This window comes from Neopsephotus bourkii, unplaced genomic scaffold, assembly GCF_033783945.1.
Source record: "Neopsephotus bourkii isolate Nb327-2 ecotype Australia unplaced genomic scaffold, CSIRO-AGI_Nbou_v1 NB_1139, whole genome shotgun sequence".
Taxonomy (NCBI): domain Eukaryota; kingdom Metazoa; phylum Chordata; class Aves; order Psittaciformes; family Psittacidae; genus Neopsephotus; species Neopsephotus bourkii.
The window spans coordinates 200,428-216,946 of record NW_026901625.1 but is presented as its reverse complement, the minus strand read 5'-3'; the positions used below and the strand labels follow the sequence as shown (position 1 = coordinate 216,946).

Here is a 16,519-nt window from a genome sequence, read left to right as displayed (position 1 = left end):
CGGAGGCGCTGACACCGCCGCTGAGAGACTCGGCTTTACTGCGCGACCCGGTCCGACCCCGCCCCGGGTCCGACCCCTCACAGGTCCGACCCCGCCCCTAGTCTTTCTTGAGGCATTCGGCGATGAGGTTGAGCTCGTAGCACCAGGTCTCGTAGCGATAGGCCATGCGGATCTGAGCCACGTTCGTCTTCCGGATGTCGTTGCCTTGGGGCCCCTCTTCCTGGTAGTTTTCACCCAGGAACTTGGCTTTCTCCTGTCAGAGAACAGGACAAGAGCTGCAGAGCCCTGAGGTGCCCTCAGCGCCCTGCCCTGAGCACAGCCGGGAGCGGTGACCTCCCCGGCAGCACTGAGTGCGGTTCTGGTGTCCCCACCATAAGGACATAGAGCTGTTGGAGCAAGTCCAGAGGAGGCCACGAGGTTGATTACGGCCTGGATCCAGGCTGAGAACGCTGGGTCTGTTCAGCCTGGAGAAGAGAAGCTGTGTGGAGACCCCAGAGCAGCTTCCAGTGTCTGAAGGGGGCTACAGGGATGCTGGAGAGGGGCTCTTCATCAGGGACTGTAGTGACAGGACAAGGGGTGATGGGTTCAGACTGAAACAGGGAGACTGAGCTGAGCTCTTAGGCAGAAGCTCTTCCCTGTGAGGGTGCTGAGGCGCTGGCACAGGGTGCCCAGAGAAGCTGTGGCTGCCCCATCCCTGGCAGTGCTCAAGGCCAGGTTGGACACAGGGGCTTGGAGCAAGCTGCTCCAGTGGAAGGGGTCCCTGCCCGTGGCAGGGGTTGGAGCTGGAGGAGCTGTAAGGTCCCTTCAGGCCAAACCAGTATCAGATACCATGTGCTGCAGAGCTGCTCTTCATCCCCAGGCCTCTAGGTCCCCTAGAGGGGCACCCACCTCATGGGAGAGGCTGCACTGCAGGATGCTGTTCCTGGCAATTTCACATATGTCACAGGTGCTGAGCTTGAAGACCTGGGCAGCAATGGCATACTCCTCCATGAGGGCCTCCTGCAGGCACAGGCTGTGTTAGAGGCTCCACTGCAGCCAGGGCCACCCCGCTGCTGGCTTCCCAGAGAAACGAGCCCAGGGATCAGCTCCCTCTGTACCTTGGTGTAATGGAACTGCATGGGGTCATCTGTAGAAAGGGACACCATGAGGCCCTTCTGGTGGTACTCAAGCAATGGGTTCTTTGCGTACTCCAGGAAGAGGCTGTTGTTGCTGAGTGGGGACATAGCAATGGGAATTTGGGCAAGGAAGTACAGGTACTGCAACACAGGGGTCTGCAAAGATGAGCAGAGTTGCCAGGTTAGGAATACAGTTGCTGTGTCCTTCACCTTTCTGGGGTCCCTCCTCACTCAGCGCAGTGCCCCAGCTAGGAAATCCAACAGAGTTCACATGTGCAAGAGACAGGCAAGGGAGCAGTCCTCCAGGAAGCACAAGAGGCCAAGTGAGTTGAAACCTGTCTGATTTCAGCACTCGGCTGGCTCCAGTGACAACAGACATATCCAGTGATAGGTCTGTGAGGCTGAACCTCTGAAATCTGAATATGTGTCTTAGCTACATCCCCAAACATGCCTGGAGAACATCCCTCCATGCCTCGAGGAACCCACAGAATCATGTGACATCTGCCCGAAACCAGACTGTGTCAGTCTGAAGCAGAGGTGCAATTAACGCAGCTACAGTGGATGCCAGCTGTGTGCATGTGCACCTCTGCCATGCCTGGGCTGCTCCACTTACCTTCTTGAGGTTGAGACCATGCGAGATGTTATCTGCTGTCATGAAGGCTGTAAGCAGATGTGTGATGGCCCCAGCTTCCCCACAGTGTGGACGGAAGAGGAACGTGTTCATGCCACGCTGCCTAGGCACATGGAAGAAGAACTCAGAGCAAGCAAGCAGCAGGGGTAGGTGGCTGTAGTGCAAGATTCCCTGACTTCAGGTCCAGCTCTGCCCCCAGCAGTGGGTCCTCAAGAATCCAGCTTGACCTAGGAGCACATTACTTGTCATCATTCCTCATCTTGAGCAAGCTGCTCTAGTGGAAGGTGTCCCGGCCTGTGGCAGGGGTTTGGAACTGGGTGAGCTTTAAGTTCCCTTCCAGCACAAACCAGGCTGGGATTCTATGATCTGTGCATGCAATAGATGCATCTCTGCAACTCCAAAGTTTTCACCCCAGTTCGTCACACTTCCTACAGAGGAGTGTTTGTATGGCTCTGGGACATAAAGCTCCAAACTACACTGGTGGCAGAGCATGGGGGGCCCCACTTTTCCACACCAACAACCAAAGACCTGAGACAACTCATGAGGCAGCCCTGCTTCTGCCAGCCCATCACACATCCCTTAGCAGATCCTGGGCCTCACCTGCGTAGGTTATTCAGCACCAGGATGTTGGCATACATGTAATATAAATAATAGGTGTAGGATGGGTTCTTCTGCGAAGTCCATTGCTCTGGCTTTGGGCTTTTAGTGCTGAACATGTGTCCACTATGCTTGGATTCATCATCCACACTGTCGAAGCCAGTGATCTGCTTGGCAAGGCAAGAGAGAAGCTGCATCTCAAAGCTGCCCCACTCCTCATGCCCAGGCAGACCAGCTCACCCTGCTCCACTGCAGCTTGCCATCACTCCACTGCAGCCTGTAGCCCTGTCCCACCCCCAACTGGCCCCAGTGACATTTTCCATGGGTAATAACCAATTTCTTGTGCACAAACAAGAAAGTGAATGTTCATCACACCCCAACAACATCATCAGGTGGCACTCACGTGGCGTAGAAGGACACTCAGTTGTTTGTGGGCTTGAGGGTTGATAGTTGCCTCAAACACAGGGACAAAGATATTCTCCAGCATTTTCCCAAAGTGTGGGAGGAAATTCTTAGACCTGAATACATCACTGTGGACACAGACAGGGATCAGCTGCTAGCAGAGGAACATGTCCCACTGTCCCCACAATCCCTTCAGGATAAAAAATGAGATAGAGTGCACTTGTTCAACCTGGAGAGGAGAAGGCTCCGGGGAGACCTCAGAGCAGCTCCCAGTGCTTAAAGGGGTTACAGGAAACCTGGAGAGGCGCTTTGGACACACGCCTGTAGGGACAGGCCAAGGGGAATGGCTTGAACCTGCCCGAGGGGAGACTGAGCTGAGCTCTTAGGCAGAAGCTCTTCCCTGTGAGGGTGCTGAGGCGCTGGCACAGGGTGCCCAGAGAAGCTGTGGCTGCCCCATCCCTGGCAGTGCTCAAGGCCAGGTTGGACACAGGGGTTTGGAGCAAGCTGCTCCAGTGGAAGGGGTCCCTGCCTGTGGCAGGGGTTGGAGCTGGATGAGCTTTAAGGTCCCTTCCAACCCAGACCAGTCTATGATAAGGCACAGTGCTCTCTCAGACCCGCAGCACATACTAAATCCTGGGTACTTGGATCATCCACTTCATGTTGGGGGAATAGACGCGGTGTTTTATGAACCAGCTGGCTAGCTTGGGCCACTCCTCAGCTGATCGCCCATAGATTGAGAGGCGAGGCTCTATGTACTGGTACTTGGCATCCTCCAGATCAGATCCAACCTCCTGCAAACCAGGATGCAGTTGCCTGGGGACCCTCCAGCCTCTGAGCACAGCAGCACTGCAGCTTAACTGTGCTCTCCTTCTCTGTATTCTCACCTTGATGATGGTAGCAAAGTACTCGCCATCGATAGCATTGTCTGTTTTCAGATAGAGGTCACGCAGCTCACTGGCACCCACGGGGTTGTACTTGTCATTGAACTTGTCAAAGCGCTGGAAGGTCTGACGTCCCTGGGGAGGGGAGGCTCAGGGTAAAGGCTACACACACCATTGATCCAAACAACCCAAAATGGGGAAGCCAGGAGCTGCTGCATCCTGCCACAACCACTAAGATGTCATGAGTGCACAGGAGAGGGAAAGCTGTGCATACAGGGGTGGGTAATTGTGACCTGAGAGTGGTCCTATAGTAAATGCCCTACCACTTACAGCATGGACATCCAGAGAATCCACTGTCAGGTCATACGGATGCAGATTAAGCTGTTGGAAAAGCTGTTTCAGGGTAAGCTGTTTGCCCTTGGCATCATAAACTATGCGATCAGCATCCACAAAGTAGGACTTCTTGATAAAACGCAAAAGATGCTTCTGGTTCATGCAGGCTGCAGCATGGATGTGTGTGTCCACCTGAGAAATCAGAGGGACAGCTACCTAGTTTCAAATTGGGGTGCTCGGGTATCATTACAAGGCCAACAAACCCGATACATGAGCCCCGTATGTGTGGGGAGCTCAGCAGATGAACAGGATGAGGCCAAGAGCACCCCAGTCAGCACCATCCCATTAGCAACAGTGTAAGTGCCACAGACCTTGACTCTAATATGCAGTTGTCGGGGCAGGGATGGCACCCAGAGTCACCAGGGCTCCAAGCTTTGCCATTTACCTTCCGGCAGTTGTAGAAATCCCGGTGGGGGTTGTTCTTCAGCTCTTTGATCTCATCCATCTCATTTAGCATTTCATGCAATTGGAACTTGGATGAGAGGAACTTCAGGCGCCGATGAGCATAGGTCTTACTAGTGAAAGCAAAGGGCAGAACAGTGACTGGGCTCCTTCCCCCTCAACATAGAAGCATGGCACATCAAACACTAGGATGCAGCTTTCTCCTGAAGTGGAATTGCTCATGCTGGCCTGGCCCTGCTTCCCTAAGGTGCTTCTCCTGGCTCTATTACAGAGCTTCAAAGGAAGGCCTGGTCAGCTGTGAGCATACCTGCAGAATGTGTCTCCAATCCCTCAATGCTGGTTTTGCTTAAGACCCCAGTCAAGATGGATGACAAGAGCCAAGGACAGTTTGGAAACCAGCAGGCTGCAGGTATGTCATCAGGGGTTCCTCCCTCTGCCCAGAAAGCAGAGGGGGCAACCCTGGCTCTGCCCTGACCTCCTTCTGCCTGCTGAGGCAGGACCTGTTCAGCTGCATCCAGCAGTGCTGGGTTGTGCACTTACACAGGCCCCTGTGCAACCAGGGCCAAGAGGAAGTTCATGTCGTCAACAAAGTGCTCAAGGCTGGGGTAGGGCAGATCCTTTGGCTCATTTCTGTCAGCTGCTGCCTTGTCTTCGTAGACGTAAACTACACCATCCTTCATCTCAACATGGTATCCCAGGTCCTCACCAAGATTCCCAGTGTCAAAGGGATCCTCTCCATCCTTCACTGGCGGGGTGAACACTGGGCCAAAAGGACAATACTATGAGGCACTTGCTGCCAGAAAAACCCCATGAGCCTGCCCTGCTCCTCCACCACAGGCAGAGGGCAGAGACATCCCTGCCACTGCCACTGAAGAGGAGATGGGGGCAAGCAATTCTCCTGTGCAGCACTCCCACAACCCTGCCCACCCCATAGTGAAGCCAGAGAGGAAACCCCCCAAGTACCTACATGGGCCTGGGCCAGAATCACTCGCTCTCCAGACCTTGCCCTCGATAGTGCGCAGGTACTGGGACGGGGTCCTGGGGAACCTCTGCATGGACTGCTGCATGTGCTTCTCCCGGATGCACAGTGCACGGTACAGGCCTTTGCAGACAACTTCAAAATCTTCCACTGTCACCTGCAAGAGAATTGGTGTTGAAGCAACCTCAGAAGCAAGCCTGCCTGCCCGAGAGATACCTGGTGCACTAAGAGAGAAAGAGGACAGCTTTATTCACAGCAATTCAGTGTTCAAGGCCAGGTTGGATGGGGCTTAGAGCAACCGGCTCTAGTGGAAGGTGTTGATGATAGGCAAAGTCCTAGACATGGCAAAGGGAAGTTCCTTGTGCCAGAACCAGTGAATTCCCCGTCATCATCTTTTACATTCCTCGCTGCAAACTGAGATGGAAGCAAGGTCTGGGCAAAACACTAGAAGCTATTTTTGGAGCACAGGCTGTAACTGAAGCAAGACCAACAACATACCCTGACCTAACGTGTCAGTAATTTCTGATTTAGTGCACAGGCAAGTGCTTTGGGCAGTCAGGAGAAGTCAGAGTGGCAGCATTGAGAATACTGTGCAGCAACTTCAACCGTTCTGGGATTCTGTAATGTGCACAGATCTCAAACAGTTGTGTGCAAGCAAGTGCAGGCTACAACAGAATGAGCATAGCCCATCCTGCCATGCCCTCCCCTCTGCCCTGTCCAGACAACCCTGTGGGGAACATGCAGCACTCAACAGGCTCCTACTAAGGAATTCAGCTCTGGATCTTCCAGGGACACAGCAAGTTACCATGAGATGCTCATGAGACACAAACTGAGCTGGGAGACACAGACTAACCCCACTGCAACTCATACAGACTCCAATGACACTGGGCACTAATGAGGGACAGGCAGTGACTGTATGAGGTGGTGGTCAGTGTGGGGAAGGGTACAGCCATGCAAACACCTACCCCAGAGGCATAATCCCCTGTTATCTGTACCCGCTGGAAGTCAGGCACAGTCTGGTACAGGGGGGAGGTGGAGATGACCTCTTCGATAGTGGATAGTCTGGTTATAGACTTCTGAGCCACAGGCACTGCCAACGCAATCGTCTTCATGCGGAACAAGCGCTTCTTCCTGCCAGGTAGGAGAACCTCAGGAACACAGCACTGACCACAGCCACATTCCAGCTGTGCACTACATTAACCATCTCACTGGTGCTTTCTAAGCATCTCCATCAGGCAGTGCCAGGAGTAGGGGTCACAGCACACATAGTAACCACAGACTTTCAAGCACAGTCTTTAGAACTTGAACCTTTCCAGAGAAAGGTCTCCCTCTCCAGCAGCTCCATGGCCATTGCTGTGCTGACACCTGAGAAACAGGCCATGGGTGTCCTTCTGTCCAACAGTGGCAACAGTTGGAGAGGAAACCCTGAGGTACCTGAGAGATGCCCTGGGATTATCAAGGATTTATCCCAGGGGTGGTGTGAGCTGTTTTCACAAGCACTGATTTATGTTCCCCCACTCTGGCTGGGGACGTGCAGACAACACTCCTCTCCTTTCCCCAGTTGCCCTGGTTGTTGCTCACCGCTTTTCTGACGTGACAGTGTTCTCCTGAAGTATCATGCGTTCTCTTATCTCCTGGCGTGAGATGGGACAGATCTCTTCCACCTCAAAAGGAGAGATCTCTTGCCTGGTCTCCTCATCTTTCACCTCAGAGGCAAAGACCTTCTCTGCGAAGGAGCGCATTGCCTCATCCATCTCTGAAGGGAGAAGAGTGCAAGGTCACACAGACATCTGGTTTGCAGCCACCGTAACAGCCCCATGCAGCATCTCAGTTCTCAGCTAAGAGGTGTCCTTAGGACACCTACATCTCCATGCTGCCTGCAAGACTCTAAAGTTTGCAACAAGCTTAACAGAGCCTGGGACACATATGGAGGGCTGGAGACCTACCTGGATACCTCTGGTACAAACCACAGTCCAAGAGTGAAAAAAAAAGGCCCAGAAAGCAGCCCATCCTTACAAAGGGCACTGATAAGAGCATGCACAGAGACAAAGAAAGGAAGTCTGGCAGAGCCCTTACAGCTGTAGGAAGCTTAAGACCCACTTGCTCCACAAGGCATCCAGCCAGGATGATGATGAAGTACAGATGGAGACAAACAGAACCAGCAGCTCAAGCACTTAGCTCCCCCCATCACCGTGCAGCTGAAGAGCTCCTAGCTGGAGAACCCTCTCAGCCCATCATGTCCAGTGTGCTGCAAAGGTGCCAGCTAACATGCCCCTATGAAAGCCACCACTGATATAAGGTTGACTGGAGCTTTATGAAGAAAGAAGGTTAAAAACTCTCCTACTGCCAACATCACGTGAACCTCAAGGGCTCTTGTGGTACCAGCTTCTGGAAGTGCACATTTGGACAGTAATCAACCAGGTTTTGCCAGCAGCTGACAGCTCAGCATGAAGCATAGCAAGGAAAGATGCTGAAAGATGGAGGACACCACCGGCATCTCAGACAGGACACGGTCAGTGGATGACAATCGAAGCAGACAGGACTGACAATGTGAATAAATGAGGTGAAACACTGGATCTGTCCCCTCATGGATCAAATCCTCTTGGAGCAGGATGCTCCAGCCTAAAGTAAATTTAAAAGAAGTTACTTTAGGCTGGAACTCTGTTAAGAAAAAGGGAAAACCAACCAAATAAACAACAAAGGTGTGAAGAGGCTCAAGGGAAACTGCAAAATGTTTCACTTCTTGCCACAGTGGAAAGAACTCCTTTATGAAATGTTTATCTTCTGAGCAGGAGCTCAGGGCTCCAAGGACAATGTTTAACAAATAGCTTCGTATAGCAAAGGAGCAAAAATCTGGAACCATTCCATGGAGGAGTGAGGGGCACAGCTGGCACTGCTGAGAAACAGCACCTTCTCCAGCTGCTGGAACATCACCATGATCCTGTAACTGCTGCTTGTTTCCAGTGATCATGTCTAGGCAGTAACACAGAAGAGCATACAAAATGCCTGGAAATACTCACTTTTGTCTTCTGCTGTTTGAGATAAAACAGAAACAAAACGAAACACATGTGATCAGCTCTTCAAACTTTAAGCCTTTTTGCCTAATCATCACATCAGTGATTATTAAAGAGATGAGTGAAGGACAAGTTTAGCCAAAGCCTTCCACTTGCAAAAGAAAGAAGTTGCCACTTTGTGCAATATAAAGATGGAAGTTCTGTGTTGACTGTTCCACAATAGCACCCCAATGGTGTGTGCACAACGAACCACATGGCAGATGCCATCAGACCTGAGCTCTTTGGAGGCTTCTGCACTGCAGCTCTCCAAGGGAACAGCATTTCCTAGAATCGTCATCACCTCAGTCAACACCATAAGCAACTACCAGATACCAGAGGTCCTCCTTCCCCTCTACTCTGCCCCGGTGAGACCGCATCTGGAATATTGTGTCCAGTTCTGGGCCCCTCAGTTCAAGAAGGACAGGGACCTGCTGGAGAGAGTCCAGCACAGGGCAACTGAGATGATGAAGGGAGTGGAGCATCTCCCTTATGAGGAAAGACTGAGGGAGCTGGGTCTCTATAGTCTGGAGGAGACTGAGGGGTGACCTTATTAGCGTATATAAATATATAAAGGGGGAGTGTCCCGAGGATGGAGCCAGGCTCTTCTCAGTGGCAAACAATGATAGGACAAGGGGCAATGGGTACAAACTGGAACACAAGAGGTTCCACTTCTTCTCAGTGAGGTGACAGAACACTGGAACAGGCTACCCAGGGAGGTTGTGGAGGCTCCTTCTCTGGAGACATTCAAAACCCGCCTGGACACGTTCCTGTGTAACCTTATCTAGGTGTTCCTGCTCCGGCAGGGGGATTGGACTGGATGAGCTTTTGAGGTCCCTTCCAATCTCTAGCATACTGTGATACTGTGATACCCGATCATCTAATCACACTGAGCTGTCTTAGAACATCTCTCCCTGCACCTGGGGATGCAGAAGAGCACAGGAGGAACTGATGAGTGCAGAGCAGCATTCTCCTGCTTAACAGAGAGCAAATGTTTCAGCGATTCAGCACACTGGGGCTGCTTTGCTGATTTTTTTATCCATCTCCTTTGTGAAGATCAAGGGTGGATGGGAACGTCAGAGATGCTAAAGTTCATCCTCCAGCTGCTTGTGGTCACATCTCCACTTACCGACTAATGGGATCAAATTGCTGAGACAGTTGCACAGATTTTCATGCACAGTTACAGTGTGGCATCAATATTTTGGGGTGCAATTCATGCCCTTTGCATCTGACTCAGCAAATTCAGACTGGAGCTCTGGCATCACAAGTCACCAGCTGCCGACTTGCCAAAGCCCAGCCGGCAGAACATGCACTCATGGCACTTGAACTCCATGTGTTCATTTGCAAACTAAGCATCCCAGAAATGCCTGCTTTGACCTTTCCTCTCTTTAGTGGATGAAAATGACACTCATGAAGGTCAACAAACTCCCACTGGTGTTGCAGGGCCAGGCTTTGACACAAGCTTCGCACACCAGGACAGTGTCTATCACACCACACAGCACTGCAATTCTAACCTGCTCTTATCAGAACTGTTTGGTGCTGATCTTCCTCTGCAATGGCATCACATGTCCCTCTGTGCTGTTCTGCACAGCCTGGCTGGCCCTACACCTGCTGCCCAGTTCGTGTTCCCCCTCCCTTGGGACCACAGCACCCCCACATCATCTTCTCTTAGCCAGGTTGACAGAGACTCCTGAAATCCCTCTGCCCCCTTCCACAGTGATTTAATGGTGTTGTTACAGGATCCAGTGCACTGCAGAAGAGACAGCATTTTTATTCAGTACAAGTAGAACAAGATCTAAACAATCCCAGACTGGTTTGGGTTGGAAGGGACTTTGAAGCTCATCCAGTTCCAACCCCCTGCCACAGGGAGGGACACCTGCCACTGGAGCAGCTTGCTCCAAGCCCCATCCAACCTGGCCTAAACAATAATGTTTCTTTGCTGCACCATCCAAACAAGAAGAAAACCACTCAAAGCCCCCAGTGAAGCACCCTGGGTTGCACAGGTACCACCAGACCCACAGGGGCTCCAGCCTGCCCAGTGGTTCCTGGCCTCACTACCTGCAGTTTCAGACCTACCTGGGATTCGCAGCTGGGACATCTTTGCAGCAAGTCTGCAGAGCCTCAAGTAACACCCTACTGTAACAGAGCACAAGCAGATGACTGACTGCACAACAGCCTCACACTGATTTTACTCCTTTCCCTTGCCTGTAATCAGACTCTCCTGCTCTAAAAGGAGAAGGGAGGTCAGCTCTAAGCCTATTTAAAGTGCAGCCACAAGCACTTGCACTGAAACAGGTGAAGCCACAGCTCAAATTTAACTTCTTTAACTGAGGCTTTCATTTTATATTTAGCAGAGTAGGCTGAGGTTTGCATTGTTTTCATCAGCACAGGGATGGGTACAAATGATGTGCTCTCATGAACCAGTGCACTGCTCAGAAGGATGTTTCCTGAGAGGGGTTTTAGCAAAGGAAACGTCCTCACATCTTCCCAGCTGGGGAAGTTCATGGAACTGTGTTTTGTTCCTGAGCTTTTCAGGAACTGCTGTTATAAAACTGTGTTATCTTAATAGTAAGGGTGATCCTCAGTTCTGGACGTGGTGAGCCATAACCAAGGTGTATCTCACAGAGACCAGCACTTAGCACAACCGAAGGTGTGACAAGAAACTGCTGTTTTAAGCTACACATAGTGCTTGGATGCAGCAGAGCAGGGTTTCAGTCTGGGAAGTACTTCTGCTTGCTTTAAGTAGATTCTTCCTAGCATCCAGGCATTGAGGGCTGTACCCAGTCCTTTAGGGTCTCCTCAAATCTACTTCAGATCTCTCATGAAGCTGGAAAACAGCTCCCATCTGAAGGAAATGACCACAATTTGTAGTGCACTGCATATTGCCAGGATAACTCTGAGCGCCTGACTCAGCTAAGCTTCCTGGTGAGAAGCAGAAAACCAGGACCAGGTCAGAAGGATACAATAGCTTTGATTTGAAACAGTCTTTTCCTGTTTGTTTCTACTTCACCTCTTGCTGGAGCTGACAAACTGCACTGAGATCAGGACAAGCCAAGCAAAGCATCTGGGCTACAGGCAGCAGAAGCTTGCTGCTCAGTTCAATGTGACTGGTCATAACACTGAAGGGAACAGAAAAAGCAGCACTCCTGGGAAAGCCAGCACTGGTTGGAAGTGCACGTGCATGTAAAGGCTTCCTGTGCTGGATGGTGTAGGAGCAGCTATGAAAAGGCTTTGTCCTTGATGGTGGCTGGAATGAGTGACTTGCATAAGATACAGATCTAGAAATAACCAGTCATAGATTTTGGCTGTAGGTGCATGGGAAGCTCCTGGCACAACTGTTCAGTGAAGTCAGATGAGCTGAGACCTGGTCCAGCACCAGATAATGTCCAAAGAATCCAGAAACTCTCAAGGGTCACTATTGGATGTGCACAACTTCAAATGTGCTGGGTTACAATGAAGAGATTCTCCAGAACTGGGGGAGTTTTAGCTCCGCTTCCCACATGTTCATAGAATCCCAAGAGTATAAATAGATTCCCCAACATTTGGAGGTGCAGCCAACAGGGCAAAGGTGGGATGCTGCCAGAGTCTTTCTCTCTAATACCTGGTCTCACCTGCCGGTAGTAGTCTTCAGTTTCTGCATTACTTTTGTTCTTACTCCCCAGATTCTGAGCCCCCAGCACCAGGTTATTGTGTAACTGTTTCATTTAAGGTCAATAATAATTGGCTCCTGCTGCTTTGCTCCCCCACAAGGACCTTTCTGGATAATCACAACCTTGGGATTCACATCTGAAACCAAAGTTAACCTTTAGGGTGCTTAGGTCATCCCTTCTCAGGAGGTCTCTTGATCCCACAGCTTTTTTAATCGCTGGGTCAATGTAGTTGGGTTCATGGTAGAAATATGAGTAAAGCTTGAGTCACGTGGTGCTAAAGTTAGACCTGAGCCTCTTTAGGCTGAAGTACTGAGTACAAACAAGCCATCGTCTTGCTCTTTGTCAGCTGCAAAGTGATTCATACCCAGAGACTTAAGCACAGCTCTACCCCACACCCTCCCCATCTTTCCATCTGAGCTGCCTCCATCCCACCCCAGTCTGGTCAAACGAAAATGCCAGAACTTTGGAGCTGAAGGTTCTGGGAGCAGAGCAGCCCTGTCACAGGGAAACTGTCCCTGGAGAAGCCTGGGGGCAAGGGCTGCGAGGAAATGGTTCCAGTTCCTGAAGAGGAAAAGTATTAACAGAGGGGGAAATGCCACCATGCTCGGGTGTGCTGTGCCTTTGACCGACAGCTCCGTGCCCTAAGGAAAATCAGCAAGTTCTCTCCCCACATTCCCTTAGTCATTCCCTACACAGATCCCTCCAGGGCTGTTTAAATCAAGCTCTGCTCTGGAATACAGCGTAAGTAGGAAATCCTTCAGGTGTGAGCTAGTTTGTAGGAGCAGATTGTCACAGCTAACCTTCATAGTGGAGGAAAGCTTTCCTAACAAGCTAGGAAAATCCCTTGCTTTTAAGGGATTTTAAAGGATCTGTATATTCTGAATCTCTCCTTCTGGAACAGGCAGCTACTACTGCAGCTACACAGTGCAGGGAGTTTTATACCCTCTTCTTAAGTTCCTTGCACAGAAAACAGACTGGAGTCTGGGTTTCCAGAGGCCTGACACAATGGCTTACAGGAAATACATTCAAAGCACACCTTCTGCATGGTCCAACCCCTTATTGCAGGAAGAAAGCCAAAGGGGATGTATTTTAGAAGACTGAATTAAGCATCTTAAAAGCATGATTTGGACACAGCAACAACTTTATAGGTGATTTCACTCTTGGAATGCCAAGTAAAGAAATTCCTCCTCCCCCTTTCTGACTCAGCAATCATCCTTTCCAAGGACAAATACAGCAAAAGTAGGATTATGGCCCACACTGCAAATGTGGAGACTCAGCACTAACTCAAGATATGCACAGATTGGTGAAGTCACTAAAACTGGACTGTGGAACAAGGCCATGGTACATCTCAAAGCCACTCTCACTGCTTGTTCATGCTGTAGTGAACACAGAAACACAGTTGTTCATGCCACATTGCAGAAAGGACAATCCAAGGAAACCCATATCCCACAGGGAAAGCAGAGAGTATCATGGTAAGCTTTCTGTGAGCCAGTTATGGACCCCATGCCCAGCTCGCCTCCAACAAAAGAAACAACCAAAGAATTCAAAGTTTTATTATTTAAAAAAGTCATTTAAGAAGCAAAATAATTTACTTCAGTTCAAACCAAATGAGATGCATTATTGGAAGCAAATAATTATATAAAGTAACAACAAGTTAGCCCTTGAATAAGGAGTCCAGATCCCAACAGTTCCCTACAATCCTGGAAGTTACACACAAACACTCACCCAAGGCCTGGGGAGTAAAGAGGGCCACGTAATTCAAACTCCCACTACTGTCCTTCCCCACATAAGCTTGAAGCTGCTTGAAATCCAGTTCTAAGCCACTGCACTAAGCTCCGATGGCTGGAGCATCACCGTGACCATCCAAACTCCAGCTGATGGCAGAAAGAACAAAATCTGAGCAGTGTTGTTTGAACAAGACCACGGTGTGGGGACACGAACAGGAACAAGCCATGGTGTTCCACTGTCTCACGTTAAACAGCTGCTCATGGGCCATAACAACAGGAACCTTTGTTTTCTTATTGGCACTTGTCATTTCTCAACAAGAACATTATCCTTTTGTTGTATTTTACCTCTAAGTTGTTCCTGCCCATTTCCCCCAGTAGGACGGGGCAGTTCGCCTGGCACCAACACACAGTTTTGCTGTTAGTTCTACGTACCATCTGGACTAAAGCTACAAGCCCCCCTTTTCGCCGGACTTGTGTAAACACTTCTGTGCTTAAAGCCTGAATCATTCCTCCCAAAGTTCTTGGGGGTTTGTCTTTCCACAGTCCTCTCTCAGTTGCCACCAAAAGCAGGGTTCTCTTACAGACAGCTGGAAATGAAGCACAAACCCTGAGTTTGTATCACTGTACATCTGAAACTAAAATCATGCAGACGGGAGGGAGCACAGCCTGTGTAGATCAGCTCTGCAGCATCCCGTCTAAGGCTCCGGAGGTGAATCCACACTGACTCATCCTTACCAAATCATCTTCACATCTAAGATTTTATAAGCCAAGGCAGATGTGTTCGCCAGTTCTCAAACAACTCTCAGAATTCACAACTTGTGCATTTTTCACAGCTGGTAGATTTCTGAATGACAACTATAACATGCCCTGCAATGGGGAGTTCTGGTGATGAACCTTCATCCAAAAAAATAGTTTTCCATACGTGACCACACAACCTCCAAACATCCAATGCCAGATGAAAAAGGTTTCCCACGGTCACAGGCTCTGACCTCTGCAATCCTGTTTGCCAGGAAAGAAACTCCCAAGTTTCTCAATAAGTAAAACCCATCAATGTAGCCAGATGACAAGATCTCACCATTCAAACACAGTGCAAGCTCCACAGGGCTGCCTCTCCTGTGCAACTAGATGTGTATCCCAAAAGCTGTCATTTTCCAGATGCAATTTATTAAGTAGAAAACAGCGTGTCACATGTGTCTTTAGAAACAGAGTCATTTGCTGCCACAGTGCTGAATGCTTTCATCAATCACTCTCTTCTTGCACCAAATAAACCCTGCTTGCTGCTTACAGCCAGGACAGCATGCAGCAAGGGTAATTCTGTCACATTTAAGTTGCAGGCATGAGATCATCTTCTGATGAACTCAACCTGAGTCATCATTTGTGTGTGTTGCTGGAAAATAATGTGTTGTGTGAAAACATTGTGGGTTTAGTTTTTCATCAGTGTCTCATCAGTCATGGGTAAAACAAACTGCAAAATGTACTTATAAGGATTTTATCACTGATAAAGAAAACCTGATGCAGATTGAGCCTCTTCCATTCCAGGAGAATTAAGAATGTAAGTAGTGGAGGGAGCAATATTAAAAGGAACAATTTCTTCTCTCAGCATTCACTGATTTCTAATTTCCATTTGAAACTAAGAACTCCAAGTGAAGGTGTACAAATCTGACACCAAACCGAATTAAGCCTCTTGCAATGTCTCTGCTCACGCTGGTTTAGCAGGCTGACTGCATGCTCCCTCTGTTGGCTGAAGAATCTTTACCTCCACATACCAGCTGGGAATTCAGCTTTGCAGTGGGACACACTGACTGACCACACAGAATAAAACCCCATAGCACAAGAACTGGGGAAAGACAGAGCATTCCAAGGAATGCTGCTAGGTTTTGCAACATTGACCACACTTGTACATCTCTATTACAGGAGGTGACGACATGTTCTAGGAAGAACTCACCCAGCTGATGCAGGAATTCTCTTAGAACAAGCCCAGAATTCCCGTCGGTAAAACACCACCTCCTGCACAGTCACTGCTGAACTCGCTGCCTCCCTCATTTTGCAAGGATGCTGCAATCAGAAGCCAGCTCTGTTTCTGTTCTAGCTCACTGCTTTCTCCCCTCAGCCTGGGTGTACACGACAACCACTGCACCAAGCAGAGTCAGCCTGAAATCCCACAGCCCTCCCTGACACGGAGACTCTCCAGCTACATTTCACAGAGAGACAATTTGCAGAGACTGTGTTTTACAGTCTGCTGGTAAGAAAATAATTCAGGATAAAGTAGTCTGCAAGTTACAGAGCTGAGTAACAGCTGTGCAAGTTCTCTAACCTCCAGTTATTGGATTAACTATTGAGAAGCTGCCCATAAATGCTGGCAGTTAATGTTAAATGAGCATCTGACTAATTTGGTCCAACTCAGAAGAGATCTGAATGCTGCAGAAAAACAATACAAACAGTTCCACCTACAAACAAAGTAAAAACCAGAGGCAGAATGTCCCCCTCCCTAGTTCAAGAGTCTTACAAGTGCCTGCTGGATCTTCCAATCTATGAACTCTTTCATTAGTATCCTGTCAGGTAAACGTATCACCCACAAAAGACTTGCCTGCTTCAGACAATAAGCTCCCACGAAATTCCAGTCCTTGGGGTTTTCCTCAACCCAAGGGAACAGGGGAAAACTTCCAATCTTCTTAGCAAACAGGCGCTTAAG

The 16,519-nt window shown here is 49.6% G+C and overlaps 1 protein-coding gene across 4 annotated transcripts; it reads right to left on the bottom strand.

The window, feature by feature from the left end:
- Positions 1-91: 91 nt before the first annotated feature.
- Positions 92-10,905, bottom strand: AMPD1 (adenosine monophosphate deaminase 1). 4 transcript variants are annotated; one of them, XM_061362772.1, is made up of 15 exons: positions 10,527-10,901; positions 6,982-7,156; positions 6,366-6,531; positions 5,389-5,557; positions 4,962-5,181; positions 4,405-4,534; positions 3,957-4,151; positions 3,630-3,761; positions 3,373-3,536; positions 2,747-2,873; positions 2,347-2,510; positions 1,729-1,849; positions 1,098-1,271; positions 889-999; positions 92-253 (listed from the first exon to the last, which is right to left on the bottom strand). In XM_061362772.1, exons 1-15 carry the CDS (start codon positions 10,546-10,548, stop codon positions 98-100), a joined length of 2,226 nt encoding a protein of 741 aa, XP_061218756.1. In that variant the 5' UTR covers positions 10,549-10,901; the 3' UTR covers positions 92-97. The 4 variants fall into 4 exon arrangements, with proteins under 4 accessions (XP_061218756.1, XP_061218757.1, XP_061218758.1 ...); XM_061362773.1 differs by lacking the exon at positions 10,527-10,901 and adding an exon at positions 9,580-10,068; XM_061362774.1 differs by lacking the exon at positions 10,527-10,901 and adding an exon at positions 8,421-8,429.
- Between the last annotated feature and the right edge of the window lie 5,614 nt (positions 10,906-16,519).